Source organism: Salvelinus fontinalis, chromosome 24 (assembly GCF_029448725.1).
Source record: "Salvelinus fontinalis isolate EN_2023a chromosome 24, ASM2944872v1, whole genome shotgun sequence".
In the NCBI taxonomy this organism is placed as follows: domain Eukaryota; kingdom Metazoa; phylum Chordata; class Actinopteri; order Salmoniformes; family Salmonidae; genus Salvelinus; species Salvelinus fontinalis.
Genome location: NC_074688.1, coordinates 21,454,161 through 21,477,246, shown reverse-complemented (window position 1 = coordinate 21,477,246; position 23,086 = coordinate 21,454,161). Strand labels below are relative to the sequence as shown.

The following is a 23,086-nucleotide window of genomic DNA, read 5'->3' as shown; positions in this document are numbered from 1 at the left end:
TCAATGGCAACAAGGGGCGGAGAATAAATTGCCAGTCAGGTTGGTAGGATAAGGAATACAATATAAAGAGGGGGGATCCAATCCGGTTTCAGCTAGTTTCTGTACGTAGGCCTACTGATGAGATATTTATGTTAGTTACAGTGTGTTCTGAAGGAATTGAGTGAGTTGCATCGGACACATTCAGAAGCCTGCACTGAATTTTCAGTAACTGAGAAGGCTATAATTTGTGTTCTAATTCTATAGACAATACAAGCAAAGCAGCCATGCCGAAAAGAAGCAAAGTAAGTTGGAATGTTTACCTTTTAATTTAAACCTTATTTTACAATGTATAATTTCTCACATGAAGTGTTTTTATAAATACCTGCAACAATTGCATGTACGCTAAAATATGCTTGATACAATGTAACACGTTTTCTCTAAAGTATGAATGTGTTTTAGTGTGTCTGTCTTGTCGAAATGGAAGTGGCGCCTTTTTACTTAGTGTGGTAACATTTTGCGTTCGATCTCACTTTCTCCTTTTAGTAACCTGTAACGTTACATGATAAACTATCGCAGCTTGTGCTTTTTATATAAGTTACTTAATCATAATTTAATTTGACGCATACCGGGTCTTTCATGAATGTAAAGTAGCTTAATAGCCTTCTCAGCAATGAGATCAGACAAAGGGGTGTAACCCACCAGCAATGTAACTAAGCTACATGTTGCCATTGCAGAAATGCGTCCATGACCTAAAGGATATTTTGTGAATATTGGGATTGCTTTAATCGCCTATATATTTGGTTCACGTTTGTATTCAAATACTTTTAATAGCCCATGCTTGTGGCATCCTATATTATCACTATGTGTCCTGTGTGCAGTAAAGCGTATTGTAATGCGCGACACCCTATGGCACGGAAAGGTACGGTCTTTGAGGTGTCATGGCAGCCCTTGCAAATAGGAACGGCATCGACAACTCAGCGCCGTGTATCACTTTAATGGGGTTTTCGAGAAAGTAATTATAATTCAAACGACCACATGATTTATAGCTGGTCACGTGTTAAATTTAGGGGGATTTGCTATTTGTTTGTGTGCATTCCCTGCCTTTGCTTCCCTAACAAATGTTGCATTATGTAACAGCGAATTTCTGAAGACATGCTCCACAGCGCATATTGGGTGGTATCAGGGAATTATAGATATTCAACTAATGGCGGGAACATACAGTTGACTGGTTGACGTAACGTGTGGATGGATGCCTTCATATAACAATTCTCCGTCCGTTGATGGGGGAGGGGCTGCTATAGGCCTTTATTCGTATGGGCTACTAAAGCCTAATTATAACATACAGTTTTACTTGTCGCTCTCAAGGTAGTTGGTGCCACAAAGGCTCCATTTTGCACCATGACAATGGGAAAGGTCAAAAGGCATAGTAATGTTAAATGTTTACCCTCCCCTCCCCCACTCACTTTCAGATTACATAATTTTGCTCTAATTTGGGGATGGAGCGGTTGTGAGCCCATCCCCTTTAGCATTACACACCCACTTCTCCCTTCGGCTCCCGACCCATGATTGTGGGATTGTTGTTCTTGGTTTTTACTAAGAATTTTACTTCTTCTCTCCCACCACCCCCTCACAGGCAAATAATGACACTGAAGTTGAGGTTAGTATTTAATGCTCTTATACAATTTATATTATGAATAAATTATTTTTCTGCAATAGCTGATTTAACTGTCTTTTTCTCACCAGCCAAAGAGGAGATCCACAAGGTTGTCATCTGTAAGTTTACTATATATTATCATATTTATATGTTGTATATCCTATTTATGTTTTCTATGAATAGATGCTATTGTGTATTTGTAATTGGACTAATTATCTAATATGCATTATTTTACAGAAACCCACTACTCCGGCTAAAGCAGAGCCTAAGGCAAAGGTAAAATAAATGTTGTAATTTCAAACCCCAAAACACTCAATTATTATACATATTATGCATTTGTACATTGAAATGCATCTCATGTATTTCTGATTCTTGTAGACACCAGTCAAGGCAGCAGCCAAACCCAAAAAGGTAAAGGGGGTAGTAGAGAAGGCCAAGCCTGAGGAGAAAAAAGAAGATCCTGAGGAAGAAGCAGCACCGGCAGAAAACGGAGAGGCCAAAGCTGAGGTAAGACTTGTTACCATAGTTTAAATTATACGATATGCCATTCAATATCAGGAGTATTGGGTATTACAAACAGACCAACTATAATTGGCATTGCAGCTGTTTGTACCCCACTCACAAATATTGTGTAAACAACAAGACCTAAAAGAACTGTTCTATAATATGGGAACGTAACTTTTTCATCCACCAGGAGGCAGCAGAAGAGGAAGATGCAGATGAGCCCGAGAAAGAGGAGGATGAGGCAGAATAACATCCTTACCCTTTTGCCAGTGCTCCCTGTACCTCCTTTCTTGTACAATTCAGAAGAATATTTTTATCAACTATTTTCTTAAGAAAAAGTAGGTTGTGTGATAGTAAGATTGTAGAAACATGTTTATTTTTTTTCCCCTCTGGAAGAAAAGTTATGGTCATTGTGTGTTTCCCTTTTCTTTTGTGGTCTGGTTCAGTTGTCAGAGGGAGGTTTGTAGCAATGACATGCAATCATGCCAATATCAGGAACTTGTTATTCAACTGGGCGAGCTTGTCTGACACTAACATTCCATAGGCTTTATGAGGGACAATTTATTTAACCTGTATTGTATGGGGAAGGGTTGGGGGTTTATACACAATAATACTTGTTTTATTGTTTATATTGGGTAGGAAGGTGGTAATTCTGTTTAAGCTGTGCTCTATGAATTTTAACTATCCGCACCGTATTATGAATCCACAGTTATGGTTCATCCTCCCTAGTACATGTACTGGATTTTTCATCAGACCTGTGCATTATGTGAAATGGTTTTTGTCTATGTTCGGTGATGGCATTGCAATAACATTTGATATAGCTGCTGTGAAACTAGTTTTTTTTTTTTTTTTTCATAATTTCTATGCAGTATGTAATGTAATGGTACGATTGAGGATGGTTCATGTGTTATTAGCCAAGCTAATAACATGAAATACATTACAGTGTTAAACATACTGGTTGTAGCTTATCCTTTTGAGGATACTGATAAACATTGACTGTACTTTCACTTAATCCTTCAAGTGAACATAGCAGCCGTAGATTTCCATGTGGTTTTAGAATTTTATGTACAGTTTCTCTTTTTTTGTGTGGCTGTATCTGTGTTATGATTGGTATAAACATGCCAATTGAATTAAAATGATTGTCATTTCTTTGTTTTTGCTGTTCTCTTATTGATCACAAGTGAAATGTAAACATATTATAATTCAGACACTCACTATGCATTGATTAAATACTCTGTAATTTCTTTGATACCATATTGCTTGAAAATGTGTGATTGTTTTTTGGTGCTTGCCAACTATTGAGCATATGTCTGCAATTCTATTGAGTGCAGCCATACACCAACTCAGTAGGTTATTCGACCAGCAGCTGCATGACAATCGCACTATTTCAGGGGTCGTCAACTGGCGGACCAATTTCGCCCCGTTGAGTTTATTTAATACATTCGAATAGCCTACAATGATCCATTAGGCTGCTTGCATCAATTCTATTTATAATTATGTTCTGGCTACAGTCCGCTCAAGAAAAGACACCTGCACTATTTTAAACCAATGAGTTAACTATTAATAACATAACTATCCCTTAAGATGTTTTGTAAATAACTACTCTGTTATACATACTTATTAAACTTTATCTGTTGCATAGTGTTTTTTCTTGTTGAATAAATGGCATTTGTTGTACCATAAATACATCGCCTGAAATGGGTAATGTCAGTGACATCAAAACTTGCATATTCAAATAGTATCGGGATCATTTTTGTGTTTTAACTAACCTTAACCTAATTATCCTAAACTGCTGCGAAGTCACTTCTGACAGCGGATTATCCCATCTAGTCAAGACCCCTCAAATGCGAGTGCAGGCTGGGATAGACAGACACCACATCCGAGACTAGAGAACAATATACTGTATTTACATGATGTAAGAAAAGCGGGTCTATCATGTCATATCTCCAGACACATGTAAAAAAAAATATATATATAGTAATTGTCAGAACTACAGTATTTCGCCAATTTGTCAATGCAATTGAAGCCTGCACTGCACATGCTAATAATGCATTGTTCTCGTAAGCATTGCATGGCCCATTTGTCTATACACCACACAGGGATGTTTTTCTTTATTCAGTTGAGTTATTGAAACAAAGCCTAAGTAGTGAAGCGAAGTGCACTAAAGACAAATCGCACAGAGTAAAATAAAGGATAATAAAACGTGACAGATTTGTCTCGCTAACACATGTGACGTCATCAACAAGACACCTTTGTCGAAGAAAAGACAACAATGCGGTCTTCAAACTATAATTCCGCATATAGAAATAGCATTTTTATTTACATTGATCCAAAGCTTTCTTATGTATTTAAAGATAATATCAGTGCAATTAGCGGCCGAGCTTCGCTTTGTCTTTGTTGTAGTCGAACAAAAATGTAAGAGTTGTTCCCCACCCCCTATTTCCTCTGCTGTGGCGGAAGTAACTAGTATTGCTGAGGCCTCATCCTTCCAATGGCGACTGAAAACAGGCTGATTAGAAAGCGGGAGCAACCGTGGAGGGGGTCAGAGCAGTGTAACCGAAATTAAATAAATATATCATACTCTCACTAGTCATAAAGTTAGTTTACAATTGTACACCAACCAAATCACGGCTGATTCAATGGCCAACAGTCGGAATATTTCGCTCCTTGAATCGGGTAAGGCGCATATAGTTGCCTAATTAATTGCTTAAATTATAGATAAAGCTTGATTTAATTGATATCCAATTGTGGTACTATTGTCTGCTATTCACTTACAGAGCTATATTACCTAATTTCACGTTTTCTGACAACGGGTCCATGTCGGAGAGCGGCTGAGGTAAATTGGCGTGCCTTATTGACATAATTTCTTACTATTCAAAATTGTTGGCGAATAGTAAATGAAAGGAGCACATTCGAAACACCTATTTGTTTTAATCAATTGCAGGTTCTAGCGAGCGAACTAGAAGAATATCAGGTGTGTATTCCGGCAGCAGCGGCGTTCTGCAGTCGATGTATGTAGCTAGCGATCCCGATTGGACTGGAACGTAGAACTTGTCTCACTCACGACTTTTAATGCTTCTCTGACCGCCTCACTCGTTTGACATCACACGTTTTTACTAACTTAATTTCTGGCAGTGTTTCTAGCATCTTCAGTGTTGTGATTTACACTAATGCGCACCATTTTGGATAGCTTTTACCCTGCAGATTAGACTGGCAAGGACATGAACATCCAAGATCTTACGAAGATTTGGTAAGTCTATAATCAATAGATGTAAACTCATTGTCGAATATCTGTTATTGTTGAATGACAACCACGTTGTGTGTCCATGCTTGGGCCATGTACTCTTTGTTCAATCAGATTGAATCGTTGTTACATTGTTGTTGCATAATAACCAGATTTTAACTTTTATCGGTATGTAGGATTACGTATTTTCGTATGTGTCGAAAGCTTGACACTGTAGTATAGAAACAAAATTGATAGAGCATTTATAAATATATCTGTTGTACTGCAGATAGGGTGGGGACTCTTGTGGTTCTGGCTACGTCAGGACACCACTGTTGACCAATCCACGCCCTAGAAAGGCTGTCGTTGCGTTATTTTCCTTGTGACCTGTGTTGTGATTCGTCCGTTGATGAATGTGTTTTACATAAAACATTCTGCCCACAAGGAATGTAGCACACTGGTGGAACGAGATCAGGTGTACATGTCAGTTATGTTTTTTTGCTCCTAGAAAAATTAAGAAATTATATTTTCTTACAGTGCCACTGGCTGACAGTGTACTGAAATATTAGACATAAAGACTTTGTCTATTTATTATTTAAATCAATGTGGTTGCAGTACTGTAGTTTTGTGATTCCTTGTGTCATCATTGTTTACATTTTTAACATTTTAGTCATCAGATGCGCCAGAGCGATTTACAAGAGCAATTAGGGTTAAGTGCCTTGCTCAAGGGCACAACAACAGATTTGTCACCTAGTCTGCTCTGGGATTCGAACCAGCAACCTTTCGACTGCTACCCAACCTACAAATGTTGTGATGGCTTGAGGAACAAAGCATAGATAGTGGTTTAACTTGTAACAATGAAAGCTGGATGAGTCATTCTGCTCATCAACACTGTTTGATCCCATAGGTTGCATCCAACAGACACATTGCACCTGACCATTTGCTGCAGATCTGTAAGCAGATTGGGCCGATTCTGGACAAAGAGGTGCCATGTGTTCCAGGCGTACATTCCCTACTGGGAACCGGGAGGCAGTCCTTACTCAGAACATCAAAAGGTGTTCAACTTTATATGTGTCTTGTTTGAGCGTGAATTCTAAATGTATACATCAGCAACTATTCTTTCTGGAATCGAATTGTAAAATGTAATTATTAAATTGCCTTCTTTCCACCTCTTCCAGATTACGGCAATGTTCGGAGGAAAGGCTCATCATTTGCTACCCTGCACAGAGGGAGACCACCAGAGATGCATTTGACCTGCAGGGATCCTCCAAATCTAGGTTAGTATTCTCTGACACAGGATTGACAGGTTCACACATTATTCTTTTCTATTTATGCCGGTACTGTAAATTCAATGTGTGCTTATAACTCTACACATGTGTTTTTGTTTTCTGTTAACGTGATTCTGTTATTATCATGTTTGGACTCTAAATCATAGTGTTTTGTCCTTCACAGTGGAGGTGTACAGAGGAAGGGAGCTAACCGGTACTCAACGGTTTAGCACTGTGAACCCTGTGAGCAACTATCAACACATGCGGATGCACAGGAGGATTCTGGGTCATCTGTCTGCAGTTTACTGCATCGCTTTTGATCGAACCGGTCTCAGGATTTTCACTGTGAGTCATCATAAAGATCAAGTTCTTGGGGGAAATCATTTTAGGCTCATCACTTTATCTACCTTATCAAACCTACTTTCAAGGGCTCGGATGACTGCTTGGTGAAAATATGGTCTTCGTTTGACGGGAGGCTTCACTCCACCCTGAGAGGACATTCTGCTGAGATCTCAGACCTGGCTGTCAGCTTTGAGAATACCTTGATGGCAGCTGGCAGCTGTGACAAAACCATCCGAGTGTGGTGCCTTCGTACCTGTGCCCCTATGGCTGTCCTACAGGGGCACAGTGGATCCATTACCTCCCTACAGGTAGGAGGTTATATCTTCCTCCAACACCCTTATTATGTTTTTATCTGACTAATGTTAGCCGGGCAAATAGTATATAAGCTAATGCTGTCCACAGTTTTGCAAATGTAGAAAACCATGCAACAGTATAATGTGATAACTGCACACATCTCTTTTTATCCCATTTTGTACATAATGTTGTGAAATCTGTTGTGAATGTAATGTTTAAAACATTTAAAACTGCCTTAATTTTGTTGGACCCCAGGAAGAGTAGCTGAATGGGGATCCATAATAAATACAAATACTAAACCTGGTTTGCTTCAGAAGCTCACATTGGACCACTAGTGTGTTGCTCTCAGTATAGATGTGGGTGCATAAGTCTGTCTATCTGGAACATCATTTAACTGGGTGAATTACATCTGTCCTCAGTTCTCACCATTTGCCAAGGGCTCAAAGAGATACCTGGTGTCCACTGGAACTGATGCAACAATCTGCTTTTGGCAGTGGGATGTCAATAACATCAATTTCAGGTGAGTTTCAATTGCTGGTAATTTGATCAAGATAATAATTGCATCCTGAAAATTACATCATAAGTCTGAAACATTTACACTCTGGTTGTAAAGTGATCGCCCACAGAAGTTTACAGAGCGACCCAGGCCGGGAGTTCAGATGGTGTGCTCATCATTCAGTCCAGGTAATGATGTCAAGATAGAAGTTTTGTGTAAAAGAATGCTTTGGATCTTTAAATACATGCCTACAAATTCATCATAGGGTACCTATTACACTCACCATAGCTGATACGATTTTCAACCGATGTATTGATCCAGCTTTTTACCTCGCCAACTGTTACAAGTATAAGCTACTCTAACATGGGTATAGAGAGGCTATGAACCAAATTGGGATACATTTATAGTAGTTTTTGTGTTTTGTAAAACATTTTAGGTGGCATGTTCTTAGCGACGGGAAGTACTGATGATGTCATCAGAATATATTACCTGGGAGGTGGGAACCCTGAAAAAATATCAGAGCTTCATGAACACACGGTAAGATCCCTTGAAGATAAACCATCACATAGCAGCAAAAAGCTGAACACAAGAAAATAATGAGTTCCTAAAACAATCATTAAATCCATCCAAGCTTTAATTTACAATAAATACAAAAAATTGCAATTTACAATAAATACAAAAATGTTGACGTAATATTCCAATCATTGTTGTCAATATATGTTCTCATTTTTAGGACAAGGTCGACAGCATCCAATTTTGCCACTCAGGAGAAAGGTATGATCGATGTGATTAGTTGAAGCACTCACCTTAGCCCAATGGTTTTTTACTTTATAACATAAGGAATCATGAGGATTGTCTAGAGCAGTGGTTCCCAACCTTTTTTGGTCACTGTATCACTAACTGAGTTTTGCTCTGCCTGGAGTACCCCTGAAGTACCCCCTCATTTGCATTTTACCAGTAAGCCTATAGTCTCATGAGTCTTATCAAGTACCTCTTGTGCATAAGCCAAGTACCCCCAGGGACCCTTGTACCACTGGTCTAGAGTTCATTGTCTTGATTTGCCTCGTCTCGTAGGTTTGTGAGTGGCAGTCGAGATGGCACAGCACGCATCTGGAGGCTGATTCAGCGTCAGCAGTGGAGGAGCCTTCTTCTCAATATGAACGCCACTCTACCAGGGTAAGGAATGAACAGCTTGTCAGCACCATTACATACACCTACACATGCTTGTATCTATGTTTTCCTCCTTTCATATCGATTTTCTCATCAGCTCGGAACACACGACCAATGAGGAAAGCTTTTTCAAGCCCAAGGTCACCATGGTAGCGTGGGATCGCCATGACAACTCAGTAATCACAGCCGTCAACAACCATATCCTAAAAGTGTGGAACTCCTACACGGGCCAGCTGCTACATATCCTTAAAGTAGGAGTAACCACATTGTCTTACATTCCATTTTCGTGAACATTCTGTTTCACAAAGATAACTGAGGACATTTTGTATCTGTAACTACTAGTAGTGTAGATTTCCATCCTTCAACTGCAGTGCATTCGGAAAGTATTCAGGCCCCTTCACTTTTTCCATATTTTGTTACGTTACGGTCTTATTGTAAAATGTATTAAGTCTTTTTTCCCTCAATCTACACACAATACCCCATAATGACAAGTAGAAAACAGGTTTTTAGAATTTTTTTGCAACTTTATTAAAAACAGATACCGTATGTACTTAAGTATTCAGACCCTTTGCTATGAGACTCGAAATTGAGCTCAGGTACATCCTGTTTTCATTGATCACCCTTGAGATGTTTTGAAAACTTGATTGGAGACCACCTGTGGTAAATTCAATTGATTGGACATTATTTGGAAAGGCACACACCTGTCTATATAAAGTTCCCACAGTTGACAGTGCATGTCAGAGCAAAAACCAAGCCATGTGGTCGAAGGAATTGTCCGTAGAGCTCTGAGACAGGATTGTGTTGAGGCACAGATCTGGGGAAGGGTACCAAAACATTTCTGCAGCATTGAAGGTCCCCAAGAACAAAGTGGCCTCCATCATTCTTAAATGGAAGAAGTTTGGAACCACCAAGAATCTTCCTAGAGCTGGCCGCTCGGCCAAACTGACCAATCGGGAGAGAAGGGCCTTGGTCAGGGAGGTGACCAAGAACCCAATGGTCACTTTGACAGAGCTACAGAGTTCCTCTGTGGAGATGGACATTCCAGAAGGACAACAATCTCTGCAGTACTCCACCAATCAGGCCTTTATAGTAGAAGGCCAGATGGAAGCCACTCCTCAGTAAAAGTCACATGACAGCCCGCTTTGAGTTTGCCAAAACATGATTCTCTGGTCTGTGGCAGGGACTGGGAGACTAGTCGGGATCGAAGGAAATATGAACGGTGCAAAGCACAGAGAGAATCTTGATGAAAACCCGCTCAGGACCTCAGACTGGGGCTAAGTTTCACCTTTCAACAGGACAATGTCCCTAAGCACACAGCCAAGACAATGCAGGAATGGCTTCAGGACAAGTCTTTGAATGTCCTTGAGTGGCCCGGACTTGACCCCGATCGAACATCTCTGGAGAGACCTGAAAATAGCTGTGCAGCGACGCTCCCCATCCATCCTGATAGCGCTTGAGAGGATCTGCAGAGAAATGTGGCAGAAACTTCCCAAATACAGGTGTGCCAAGTTTGTAGTGCGCTCAACAAAGTACTGAGTAAAGGGTTTGAATACTTATGTAAATGTGATATTTCAGTTTATTTTTAATACATTTGCAGATATTTCTAAAAACCTGTTTTAGCTTTGTCATTATGGGGTATTGTGTGTAGATTGAGGGGGGGGGGGGAGTATTCAATCTATTTTAGAATAAGGCTGCATGTAACAAAATGTGGAAAAAGTAAAGAGGTCTGAATACTTCCGAATGCACTGTATTTGTAATGAAGAATAGTTGAAGTATAGTCCTAGATTCCTTTGTCAAGAAGACATAATAGTTCTACAGTTTTTTTTTTTCCCTTGTTGCTGTAAGCATGCTTTTCAGGAACAGTTCCTCAAATATTTTTGGTCAATGACTTGGTAAAATAGCTAAATACCATCAGACAGTGAGTTGACCTGACAGCTGTGTGATGCTCTGTACAGGGCCATGAGGCTGAGGTGTTTGTCCTGGAGCCCCACCCCTCAGATCCCAGGATCATTCTGTCTGCTGGCCACGACGGAAACGTCTTCATCTGGGACATCGTCCGGGGCACAAAGACACAGCACTACTTCAACATGGTGAGGAGGAGCCACGCACCACAGAAGACTTAACAGTAACATCCATTCTCTCCAACTATGACTAACTCCATCTTGGTTGCTCTGTCTGCCCTACAGATTGAGGGTCAGGGTCATGGTGCTGTTTTTGACTGCAAGTTCACTCCCGACGGCCAGCGCTTTGCCTGCACAGACTCCCACGGCCATCTGGTCATATTCGGCTTTGGGAGCTCCAAGCCATATGAGAAGGTAAGGATACAGCTCCTACTACGTCTATGTATAAGAAAGAGTCCTCTATTCAATGGTTGGAGATGACATCCCAGTGAGATTGACTTGCTGTGTAACTGTCCTTGCTGAACCTTGCTGTGTAACTGTCTGTCTTTGTCCAGCTTCCAGATCAGGTGTTTTTCCACACCGACTATCGGCCTCTGATCCGTGACGCCAACGGCTTTGTGTTGGACGAGCAGACCCAGCAGGCACCCCACCTCATGCCCCCTCCCTTCCTGGTGGATGTGGATGGGAACCCCCACCCACCCAGATACCAGCGGCTGGTCCCCGGGAGGGAGAACATTGCAGACGAACACCTGGTGCCTCAGCTGGGATATGTCGCCACAAGTATGTTAACTACCTCATTACTTGACTATCTCAGTCTTCCTGCTTTGACCATATCTTTGAGTTAATTTGACTATTTATACAGCATTTGAGGCAGTTGTAAGGCAGTATGATCCTGGTGTTTATTGGAGCAGTACAACAACATTGAAAGAGCAGTTGGGCATGTGTGTTTGTGTGGATGGGTGGGTTTTGTATGACCAGTGCAACTACCAGCTGTTTCCCCCGAGAGTTTGTGGATGGGTGGGTTAATCTGTTTGAGTGAGTAAATGGGTGTTACTTAATACCCTTGCCCCTCCATCACACTGTCCATGTTGTCCAACTCAGGTGATGGCGAGGTGATGGAGCAGGTGATCAGTCAGCTGACCACGGACCACGAGGAGGCCACGGCCAGACGCAGCGTTCTGGACGATGCCATCAGGCAGCTGCAGGAGCAGCAGGACAGGCAGAGCAGACCAGGGACACAGGCCCCAGAACAGGCCCCAGCATTCCCAGCCCCCAGCACCCCACGTAGAGGTACCAAGATAATGTTCCTAGCTCTCTTTTCCTTTCCATAAACTACCATTGCTCTTGGGCATGCTCAAATACTTCACATTCCTACATGTAGATGATTAAGGACTCCATTGGAAATGGAAAATACCCTCTCATCTGTTATGGTTAAATTTAATGATTGGGTCCTAGACAAGTAGTCATGTTGTCTTCCCTCCTCTCTGTACCCAGCATCAGTGAATGAGCGAGGTGCAGCTGAGGTGCAGTCGTCCCCTAACGTGGGTCTGCGGCGCAGTGGGCAGGTGGAGGGGGTGAGACAGATGCACCAGAATGCCCCTCGTAGCCAGATGGCCACGGAGAGGGACCTGCAGGCCTGGAGACGCAGAGTGGTGGTACCCGAGCTTTCATCCAGCGGGTACAGGTGAGACAGACATTCCTCAAACAACAGGGGGAGATCATCTGTATAGTTTGTTATAAGACAAAAGGATGTCATTTATAAACAAGTCTACTCCTAAATGGTTAATCTCCGGAACATTATTCCTGAAATGCAAGTTGAAATTAAATGTGTAAATGATCTTGTAGTTGCCAGGAGGACTTCCGAATTACAAAAGGAGAGGAGGAGATTGCCATATACAATGCAAAGAAACGACGTGTGACATACGGCAGTTGTAGAGTAAGTAGACATATTTATTAATTTAAAAAATCATGACTGACCACAGGGATTTTAAAATGATACTGACGTCATACTGACATAATTTCTGCTTTGCTTCTGCCTCAGGATGATTCTGAAGATGAGGTGCCTTGCATCAAACGTGCACAGTCCCGCAAAAAGCAAAAAGTCTTCCAGCAGAGCAAAGATGGGATTGTGGAAGAATTCATTGAGTTCTCCTGTGAGGAGGGAGAGGAAACTGCAACATCTGAGGTATATTCTACAAACCTGTGTGATAAGAAATATGCTTTTGACATGTCCATTAAAGAATAACAAGCTATTTGGAATATTGATGAAAGAGGTCAATCTTGCAATCTCCTTCCCCACCTCTAGGACCATGAGATGGAGGGCAGTGAACTGAATTCATCCAATGAGGAAGAGGAATGGAAAAGTGACAGTTCAAGGTACAGATAAGCTCTTTGCTTCTCTTGATTACTTGCAAAGGGGTACATGGCGTATGTCATATTGTCATTTCGCTTGGCTTAATTTGAACATAACTTATGTTGCCCATGACAGCCACTCGTCCAGTGAGTACTCTGACTGGACAGCAGACGCTGGGATTAACCTGCAGCCCTCCACTCCCGTGTCATCACGGAAACGAGTTCGCCGCCAGCTTAGCAGCTCGGAGGAAGATAATGAGGAGGAAGAGGAGAAGCAGCAAAGTGACGAGGAAGAACGACCTCTTCAGACTAGCAAGCAGAAATCCAAGAAGCCCAAAAGCAAGATGCCCAAGGTTAGCCACTGTACTAACCTGCATATTTTGTTTGTCAATGCTTGTATCCTGCTCTCGTATGACAAAAAGTAGTTTCACTTTCATATTGAATATTAAATCAATCTTATGTAATTGTACATGTGTATCACAGCGGCCTAAAGCCAGGCCGTCGATGAACAGAGAAGTGTCCAACGAGTTCAGACCCTCAACGTGGATCACTGATGTCGTTCCCAGGAAGTCTCCCTTTGTTCCCCAGATGGGTGATGAGGTACGTGACTGTCTAGACCATATGGCTTCCCTACTGTTGTTGTGTGCATCTTTGGGGTTGAAATCAGGAGGCTGGTGGGAGGAGCTATAGGTATGGATTAAATGGAACGGTATCAAACATATGGAAACCAATTTTGACCCCGTTCCATTAATTACATTCCAGCCATTTCAATGAGCCCGTCCTCCTATAGCTCCCCCCACCAGCCCCCTCTGGTCTAATTAATGTTACCCTCTCTCCCTCAGGTAATCTATTTCCGCCAGGGTCACGAGGCGTATGTGGAGGCAGTGAACAGGAACAACCTGTACCCCATTAACATGGAGAAACAGCCTTGGAGGAAGATGGAGCTGAGGGTAAGAACATCATATCCACTCTGCTCCAAACTAGGAAACAGATAAATCTGTCTTCTGCCGATGCAGTAGAAAATGGGTTAGTGTGTTGAGAGGGCCAGTGTCTGAAAGGACATTGTTGAAGAGTAACTTGAAATTCTCCTTCTCGCTACAGGACCAAGAGTTTGTCAAAATAACTGGGATCAAGTATGAAGTATGCCCTCCGACACTGTGCCGCCTGAGACTGACGCTCATTGACCATGGCACGGGCAAAATCACAGACAAATCATTTTATGTCAAGTAAATGATGCAACCAATTCAAAGTGTCTAACATTGAAGATACATGTACGTTTTTACAGACATTACCAGAGACATTTGGTAACTTTGGACTTCTGTACGCCTCCCCTCAGGTACCATGACATGCCGGATGTGATTGACTTCCTCGTGCTTCGGCAGAGTTATGACGAAGCACGCAGTAGAGTCTGGCAGCCAAGTAAGTTAACTACTCAAGGTACAGTAATGCGTGAGATGAATGGGTCAACATTTCGAAGCAATATGTTCTGCATTTCCCCCATCTAAAATGGTAGTATTCCTCACTGCAGATGACAGATTCCGGTCTGTAATAGATGATGCCTGGTGGTTTGGGATCATTGTTTGTCAGGAGCCATATCAGCTTGAATATCCGGACAGTCATTTCCAGGGCTTCAAAGTCAGGTGAGAATGTATGATTGGGTCTGCGTTGTTGGAAACCAGTCAAAATGGTCTCCCAGCGGTTGATGCCTTCTGCGGTGGATTGCATGCTTCTAAACTGCTTGGTTTTGCTTTGTGGCCAGATGGGACAATGGAGAAACGGAGAAGCTAAGTCCTTGGGATGTGGAAGCTATTCCAGAGGATGGTAATTTAACAGACTCTGTTGTTGGAAATGTTTCATTCTCGGACAGAAGTACTGTATGGTAACAATGGTGTGTGTCTGTGCTCTTCAGCCCAGCAACCTGAGTGTGTAGGTGGGGGGGTTCCAGTGACAGCAGAGGAGATGAGAGAGGTCATGTATAAACCCCAGACAGGAGAGTGGGGTGAGAGGAGTAGAGACAACGAGTGTGAACGCATCATAGCAGGCATTGAGCAACTCATCACCGTCGGTAAGAACACTCACCTCACCACTGCATTTTGGTACTATTTCCTCCTCAGCAGACCTCGGATTGTATACCATTCCTTGATGGGCTAGTGAGGTTTTGAATTTGAAATTCACAGTACTTCTGTTTTTAATTTTTTTTTAATTTACAGATATTGTAGCCCCATTTTCTGGCCCGGTGGACATAGTTCAGTACCCAACCTACTGCACGGTTATAGCCTTCCCTACAGACCTGAGCACCATCAGACTGAGACTTATAAATAGGTTCTACAGGCGACTGTCCTCTTTAGTTTGGGATGCCAGATACATTGTGCACAACGCCCGGACCTTCAATGAGCCAAGGAGCAAGATAGCCCATTCAGCAAAACTTATCACAGATGTCCTGCTAAAATTTATCAAGTGAGTTGGCCAAGTGTTATTGAGCTTTAACTTACACAGATAAATGTATCTGTATTTAACAACTTATGTTGATTTTTTTTATTTCCTCAGTCGACCTAGCTGTACAGATATTATGGAGATCTACAGTGCAATTGAAGACATGGACTATACGGATGACGAGGTAAATCAGGTTTGATCATGAAATCATTCAAACCTTGCTGTGTAACTTTTGGGTTGAACTGATATTGATTTGAATGTCTTTCCCAGGACCTGGAAGAGGCACCAGGCCCCTCTTCTGGACACAGACTGCGCCAGGTAAGTAATGAATGATGATGTAAAAACCAGAACATCTTTGTCTTAAAATCAGCAATGAAAATGTAGGGAAGTGGCTGGGATGTTGTCTTATATCTTATGTATGAGTCTCCCTTCACCCCAGCGCTCTGTGGAGAAGGTACCTGACCAGGACTCCTGGAAGGGGCAGTGCAAGCGCCTGATGAACTATGTCTTTGAGTGTGAGGACTCCGAGCCCTTCAGAAAGCCTGTGGATCCTACCTCCTACCCAGTAAGAGAACACAGAGTTCTACTGTAATAATGACTCTGGCTTTGACAACTGTTGATCTAATGTGGCTCATGTCTGTTTGCAGGACTACCTTAGCATCATTGACACTCCCATGGACTTTGGGACTGTGAAGGGGACCCTTGAGGAGGACCGCTATGAAAACCCCATGGAGCTCTGCAAAGACATACGTCTGATATTTGCCAACGCTAAAGCCTTCACGCCAAACAAACGCTCAAAGGTATTTCCGCTCTTGCATTTCCAAACCATACAAGCGATTCCAGTGTAAGAAATTCAGCAATCTTCTATTGAGTTGATTTGACATTGGTCAGGTTCTGGATTGTCATCAATGTAGGGACTAGGACCTGATGCCAAGTTGCTGTGCTCTACATATTTTTATCTCCTCTGTCCCCAGATCTACAGTATGACTTTGCGGCTTTCTGCATTCTTCGAAGAGCGAATCAGAACAATCATATCGCAATACAAAACTTCTGTCAAGAGCAGCGAGAAGCTCCGCCGCAGCCAGAGGTTCCGGAAGAAGCTTCAGCACCACGAGTCTGCTGTACCCAGCACTAACACCACAAGGTAGACCTCACTTCTACTGCCCACAGACCTCATTGGGCTTAAGGAAATGTACTTGTGTGGTCCACAGGACCTACAGCACTACTAATGATATTGTTCTTTCCCTTCAGCCAAAAGAGGGCTGCTCTAAAAACTCAGGAAAAAGTGGAAGCGGCGTCAACGACCAAATCTACCTCAGCCAAAGTGTCTGCTCCCGAGAGAACCAGGAGAAGGAGCCACAGTAGTGACAGCTCAGGCCACAGCTCTTCTGAAGCCTCCTCCGGGTCAGACTCTGAGATTGAGAGTGAGTTATCTATGAGTGACTCGGAAGAGGAGAAACGCCTGGCGTCCTCACGGCACCATCACAGCAGAGAGACCAGGGGAACCAGAAGAGTCACCAGGAACAAGGGGGCAAAGAAGAAAAAAAGTTAGGATTTCACATAAATCTGGTAGAAGGCAGTTTGCAAGACATCCCTTAGTCTCTGTCCCTCTAATAAAATCCCTGTTTTTTACGTTTTATTTCAGTTGCCGAGAGCGAGGAAGAGTCCTCCAATGAGGGGGAGGAGAGTGAGGATGGCGGGAAGTTGTCCAACTCTTTGTCTCGTCGATTCCCAAGCAGGACCAGCAGCAGGAGCACCAGGCTGACCAGGAACAATGCTGTTGCCCATAGGAAACGCACCAAACAGCCAGGTAAACACCATCACACCATAGAGCAGGGGAAAGGAGAGGTAACTAGAGCAGGGAGTGGTCAGGCAAATGCCCTTACAAATTATAAAAAATAGACAGACAACTGCCCTTATGGTTAAAGGTCTGAACTGCCCGTAGGAGCAGATCTTTTTTTAGTTATTATGATTATTAGCCATTTAAAATGTTGTTGCTGCTCTGTGTGTATCCAGAGAGGGGTGCCCAGGTGAATGGTCACAGCAGAAAATCTGGGCGAGAGAGGCGGCTAAGCAGCGAATCTGAGAGATCACCATCCCAGGGTACAGACACTTACAGGGAGGAGGATGAGGAGGAGAATGTTGGCCGCAGGACAATGAAAAGGAAGACTGCCAGGGCGGCCGTCAACAAGATGAAGCTTCTGGAAGCCTCTGAGGAAAACTATGGTTCAGCCTCTGAGGAAGAGGATAAACATAGGCGGAAAAGCAGCCACCATGCGACCCGAGTCAGCAAACGCACTGCCGTGATCCAGAGCAGCTCTGAATCAGAGGAGCAGTCATCAGCACAGTGTGAGCACACAGTCAGCTTAGACTGGTTTGAATCAACTTTTATTGATCATGGATCTACTGTACCAGAGCCACAAAAGGGGGCGTTCATTGAAAAAACGTTTAACACAGTTGGGTAACATACGCTTTCTTTCCCCTAGGTTCTAAAAAAGACAAGGATTCATTGGGTGATTGGGAGAACAATGAGGACAGTATTGAGAGTGAAGCTTCATCCTCTCGTTGCCATCAGAATGGAGAGAGTAAGAACTCCAGCAGCCGCAAAACGACCAGACAAGCTGCAGAGACGGGTGGTAAGGGTAAGAGCTACAGGAATACTGTAGATGCTTTCAGTCATGGCTACTTTCTCTGCCTTCTCCAAGTTCAGTCATGTGTTAATGTTTGTATTTATCTCTATTTCAGATGATATGTCTCATGTAAATGGGCACAGCACAAAACATGACAGTACTTCTGAGGAGGAGGAGGAGAGCTCTGATTGTGAAGAAGAGGAAGAAATAGAGGAAGAAGCTGTTAGGTCTCAGAAGTCCTCCAGAAGCTTGACAACCGCTGCAGTGAACAAAATTAGAACGTGCATTACCAGTTATATGGCGGAAGAGAAGACTGGCTCCAGAAAGAGACAGCCCAAATCTCTGGCAAGCTCTGACGAGGAATACCGAGAACACTATGCTCAAAAGCACCCTCACCAAAACGGGAGAAAGGTGGAGAAAGAACATGCTGAAGGCTCTGAGAAAAATAGTAAATTACATTCAAAAAGCCAAGAACAAACATCTGCCTCAACCCACAAACAGGATGTCCCTGAATCAGAGGAACTCAGTGACACTCGAAAGAGATCAAGCTCTCGCAAAAAAAGAGTGAGGTCTGAAGAGGAGGAGGAGGAAGAAGACAGCAACCACTCAGATAATGAATCTAAGGGAGAATTCAATAAACGTCAGTTGCGAAACAACAACAAACCCAAAAGACAGAGTCACAATGACTCTGTTTCAGAGAGCGAGGAGGAAGTTGTACCCAACAGGAGAGCAAGGAGAAAACTGCATGCTTCCTCAGAGGAAGAATCTGATGGGAAGGAGAAGCATAGCCCTAGCAGGCGGCCTTGCCTTCGAGCCCAACCAAAAAAGAAATACATCAATGAAGACTCTGAGGAGGACTTGAACTCTGAGATGCAAGGCAGTTGTAAGAATGGGAATAGCAATGCTGTTTCAGATAAAGGACATCGACGCAACCGAAAAGCTTCCCCAGCTACTACAAAACAACAGTCCTCTTCCAAGAGAAAACGCATTTACACCTCAGACTCCTCAGACAACCCTTATGAAAAGAAACGGTGCATGCCCAAGGCTAAGAGCTACTGCGAAGATGAGGACGAGAGGGAAACAAAAAGATCCAACTACAAGTATCCCAAGAAGGAATCTAGATCCAAGTCTGAACCCGAGGACTGTAGTAGTAAGGAAGACACCTCTTCTCACCAAGGGTCAGAGGAGGAGAAGGAGGTTGAGTGTCCAAGGGGGAAGAGACGTTTGGAGCGACGCAAGCGAAAGGAACGCTGCAGCAGCAGTGCCCACAGTTCTGCCTCTGAAAGCGAGGAGGACGAAAAGTCCTCTGCCAGCTCAGGGTCCCAGAGCAGTCCAAAGAGAAAAAAACACAACAGGAGGTCAAGGGTCAGCAACAAGGGTGCCGCCCGACAACGCCGGAGGGACCCCTCTGAGGCAGACAGTGACCAGTCATACGCAGAATTCCAGAGAGGAGCGTGTGGAACGCGTATCAAGACCCGAAACCGTGGCAAACGAACGGTGACATATCATGACAGCGAATGAAGGCTTAGCAAGTGAGGCTTAGCTAGAGAGACTAACTGGAGACCTTGAAGACACTTGATCGCCACATTAAAGGTAGTAGCACTGGAGCTTTTTCAAGAGGAAATGCTGTGAATCTGTTTCATTCAGGGATATTTATATTTTCTATGGAAAAAAAAAAGTCGTTTATATAATATAGCGCAAACCACCTCCCATTCTGCTTTTGTGATTTGGCGAGCTAAATAACTGTTTGGGGGAGCATTGTCAGCTTGGGTGCTATCTTAATATACCTCTGTTTAATCAAGCATATTTTGCTGGCTTGCACTAAGAAACACACTGTAAAGAGGTATTTCATACACTAGTTTCACATTAGGAACTCAGGGGTCAACTAAGTTTACTGTAGTCTCAGCCATTCAGTCTTGGGAGCTAGAGTAGGTAGGGACAATAAACATTTCCAGGATGGCGGTTTCAGTCCAAGCACACTTACTGAGACAAAACTAATCCACTTCACCCTCCTTTGACTTCAAGTCCTTTGTAAATCCACATTAATTATCCTTTACTGTATTGTGAGGTAACTTGTTGATATGAGCCAAAATGTACAAATTTGAATTCCTAGTGTTCCTCCCCTTTGTTTTCATTTTTTTGGGGGGGGGGGGGGTGGTGTGTATTCTAGTCATGGAATCAAGTGTAAATATATGGGATTGAGAATGGCATCTTTTGAAGGGTTTATGAGGATCACTCTGTAGCAAATGATTGCTTGTTTAAATTTGAGCATTAATTTCATTTTTATGTCATTACAACGCATTGTCTTGCCACATGTCAGAAATTGGTACCCTTTTGCCAAGTACAGGAAACCAAAAAGTACTTATAGCAAAATACTGTGATTTCTCATATTGGGAAGACACTCTAGTGTTCTGTGTTATGTACTCTCAGTATTACATTTTATTTTTGAGAGAACTTAATTGCATTTAACTTTTTGCTAATCACAATTTAGTTGTGTTGCGGCGGTCTTGAAATTGCTAAATGTTTTTCATACACTTTGATACAAACAGATTTCATAGGAATATGTTACTGGTACTCCGTATGGTTGTGGAGTGCAAGAGGGCTGTTTTTTTTCTTATTTTCTGGTTAATAAAGACATACATTCAAGGCTCACTTTGTATGTGTTATCAATGTCATATGCATTCTTAACCATTCCTTAAACTGAACAAAAATATGAACACAACTTCAAAGATTTTGCTGAGTTACAGTTAATTTAAGAGAATCAGTCAATTGAAATAAATTCTATTAGGCCCTAATCTATAGATTTCACATGACTGGGCAGGGGTGCAGCCATGGGTGGGCCAGGCCCAGCCAATTAGAATGAGTTTTTCCCCACAAAAAAAGCTTTATTACAGACAGAAATACTCACTAACAATTTAGAGACATAAGCTTTTTGTGCGTATGGAACATTGCTGGGATCTTTTATTTCAGCTCATGACACATGGGACTAACACTTTACATTTAATACATCCCACTAATGCAGAGTGGATCAATGCTTTTGCCACTGTGTCGATTGTATTTGAAGCAGTAGTTCAAAAACTAAGTGACAGCACCAATATATAATGCTGCGTTGATGTGCTAGTCGGAACTAGGAAACTCGGAAATGTTCGACTTTCTAACTGGTTGTAGTTATACATGTGCTGCGTTCAATGAATCAGTAAGTAGGAAATTTCTGCATTTCCTAGTTCCAACTAGCATTTGAACGCAGCATAAATTATTAGGGCTCATGCCTCGTTTTTGTTATCTCGGAAATGTCAATTTGCTAATCTAGGCTGCAGTGTCGGATCCCGAGTTACCCATTTGGGATGTATCAGGGTGTTTTCACACTTAGTCCCTTTCAGAACATTTTTGTGAACTCCGTACGGTTTGCTTATTTTTTGTGTGCAGTGTGAATAGTCCAAAGGAACTCAGACCCCTCAAAAGCCCCTGAAGCGAACCAAACTGAGACCATCTCGAGAGGTGGTCTGAGTTCTGTTCCCTTTTTTGGGGGACAATGTGAACACAAGGCTCCCCAGGTTCGCTTGTCATTATTCCTGCACCACACACTATCAAATCAAATTGTATTAGTCACATGCGCCGAATACAACAGGTGTAGACCTTACAGTGAAATGGTTACTTACGAGCTCCTAACCAACAATGCAGTTTCAAAAAAATAAGAATAAGATAAAAGTAACAAGTAATTAAAGAGCAGCAGTAAAATAACAATAGCAAGACTATATACAGTGGGGTATTGATACAGAGCCACTGTGCGGGGACACTGGTTAGTTGAGGTAATATGTACATGTAGGTAGAGTTAAGGTGACCATGCATAAATGACAACAGAGAGTAGCAGCGGTGTAAAGAGAGGGGGAGGGGCAATGTAAATAGTCTGGGTAGCCATTTGACTAGATGTTCAGGAGTCTTACGGCTTGGGGGTAGAAGTTGTTTAGAAGCCTCATGGACCTACTTGGCGCTCCGGTACCACTTGCAGTGCGGTAGCAAAGAGAACAGTTTATGACTAGGGAGGCTGGAGTGACAATTTTTAAGGCCTTCCTCTGACATCGCCTAGAGGTCCTGGATGACAGAAAGCTTGGCCCCAGTGATGTCCTGGGCCATTCGCACTACCCTCTGTAGTGCCTTGCGGTCAGAGGCTGAGCAGTTGCCATACCAGGCAGTGATGCAACCAGTCAGGATACTCTCGATGGTGCAGCTGTAGAACCTTTTGAGGATCTGAGGACCCATGCCAAATCTTTTCAGTCTCCTGAGGGGGAATAGGTTGTGTCGTGCCCTCTTCACAACTGTCTTGGTGTGCTTGGACCATGTTAGTTTGTTGGTGATGTGGACACCAAGGTACTTGAAGCTCTCAACCTTCTCCACTGCAGCCCCGTCAATGAGAATGGGAGGTGCTCGGTGCTCTTTTTCCTGTAGTCCACAATCATCTCCTTTGTCTTGATCGCGTTGAGGGAGAGGTTGTCCTGGCACCACACGGCCAGGTCTCTGACCTCCCTATAGGCTCTCTCGTCATTGTCGGTGATCACTAGACTACTGCAACGCCGTTTCCCCTACCATAAACCCTCTCACATTGGTGCCACAAAAGAAAGAAGTTGATGATGTGCAGGTTGGCAGAAAAAAATGGGTGCTGTTTTTGGACAGGCCTATTGATTAGTGATTGTCAAGGATGCACAGAAATTCCTAAATATGAGTTTTTAGTTCAGATTATTTGTTTACAATATGTGATCTTTAGGCTAAGAAAGCTGCATAAACTGTTTATTCGATTGTAGGGTTTGAATAGTGTGAGAAGACACCAGCATATTTGGTGAGA

General features: G+C 42.8%; 2 protein-coding genes across 5 annotated transcripts; both read left to right on the top strand.

The window, feature by feature from the left end:
- The first annotated feature begins 78 nt into the window (after nucleotides 1–78).
- LOC129822143 (high mobility group nucleosome-binding domain-containing protein 3-like) lies at nucleotides 79–3,285 on the top strand. Its single transcript, XM_055880148.1, has 6 exons — nucleotides 79–281; nucleotides 1,613–1,636; nucleotides 1,723–1,752; nucleotides 1,871–1,909; nucleotides 2,012–2,140; nucleotides 2,328–3,285. Exons 1-6 carry the CDS (start codon nucleotides 264–266, stop codon nucleotides 2,385–2,387), a joined length of 300 nt encoding a protein of 99 aa, XP_055736123.1. The 5' UTR covers nucleotides 79–263; the 3' UTR covers nucleotides 2,388–3,285.
- A 1,114-nt stretch (nucleotides 3,286–4,399) lies between these two features.
- Nucleotides 4,400–20,898, top strand: LOC129822137 (bromodomain and WD repeat-containing protein 3-like). Of its 4 annotated transcripts, none has more exons than XM_055880115.1 (41): nucleotides 4,400–4,813; nucleotides 4,915–4,973; nucleotides 5,082–5,111; nucleotides 5,328–5,387; nucleotides 6,268–6,415; nucleotides 6,539–6,637; nucleotides 6,813–6,973; nucleotides 7,057–7,278; nucleotides 7,684–7,784; nucleotides 7,878–7,948; nucleotides 8,197–8,297; nucleotides 8,494–8,534; nucleotides 8,835–8,936; nucleotides 9,028–9,181; nucleotides 10,886–11,020; nucleotides 11,117–11,245; nucleotides 11,386–11,611; nucleotides 11,933–12,121; nucleotides 12,326–12,515; nucleotides 12,677–12,767; nucleotides 12,873–13,016; nucleotides 13,137–13,207; nucleotides 13,320–13,536; nucleotides 13,667–13,783; nucleotides 14,026–14,133; nucleotides 14,285–14,409; nucleotides 14,520–14,602; nucleotides 14,712–14,823; nucleotides 14,943–15,004; nucleotides 15,093–15,248; nucleotides 15,394–15,640; nucleotides 15,731–15,800; nucleotides 15,887–15,934; nucleotides 16,056–16,181; nucleotides 16,264–16,416; nucleotides 16,591–16,760; nucleotides 16,868–17,163; nucleotides 17,262–17,426; nucleotides 17,633–17,965; nucleotides 18,103–18,252; nucleotides 18,362–20,898. In XM_055880115.1, exons 1-41 carry the CDS (start codon nucleotides 4,777–4,779, stop codon nucleotides 19,765–19,767), a joined length of 6,705 nt encoding a protein of 2,234 aa, XP_055736090.1. In that variant the 5' UTR covers nucleotides 4,400–4,776; the 3' UTR covers nucleotides 19,768–20,898. The 4 variants fall into 4 exon arrangements, with proteins under 4 accessions (XP_055736090.1, XP_055736088.1, XP_055736087.1 ...); XM_055880113.1 differs by having other exon boundaries at nucleotides 14,520–14,620; XM_055880112.1 differs by having other exon boundaries at nucleotides 14,520–14,620; nucleotides 18,103–18,258.
- The last annotated feature ends 2,188 nt before the right edge of the window (nucleotides 20,899–23,086 follow it).

What these genes read in the sequence shown, in the direction of transcription:
- LOC129822143 (XM_055880148.1), top strand. An exon ending in GATCCACAAGGTTGTCATCT is followed by an intron (nt 1,753 to 1,870) that starts GTAAGTTTACTA and finishes ATTATTTTACAG; the next exon opens with AAACCCACTACTCCGGCTAA. An exon ending in AAGCAGAGCCTAAGGCAAAG is followed by an intron (nt 1,910 to 2,011) that starts GTAAAATAAATG and finishes TGATTCTTGTAG; the next exon opens with ACACCAGTCAAGGCAGCAGC.
- LOC129822137 (XM_055880112.1), top strand. Translation starts at nt 4,777, where the DNA reads ATGGCCAACAGTCGGAATATTTCGCTCCTTGAATCGG. An exon ending in GCTCCAAGCCATATGAGAAG is followed by an intron (nt 11,246 to 11,385) that starts GTAAGGATACAG and finishes GTCTTTGTCCAG; the next exon opens with CTTCCAGATCAGGTGTTTTT. An exon ending in TTCCCCAGATGGGTGATGAG is followed by an intron (nt 13,784 to 14,025) that starts GTACGTGACTGT and finishes TCTCTCCCTCAG; the next exon opens with GTAATCTATTTCCGCCAGGG.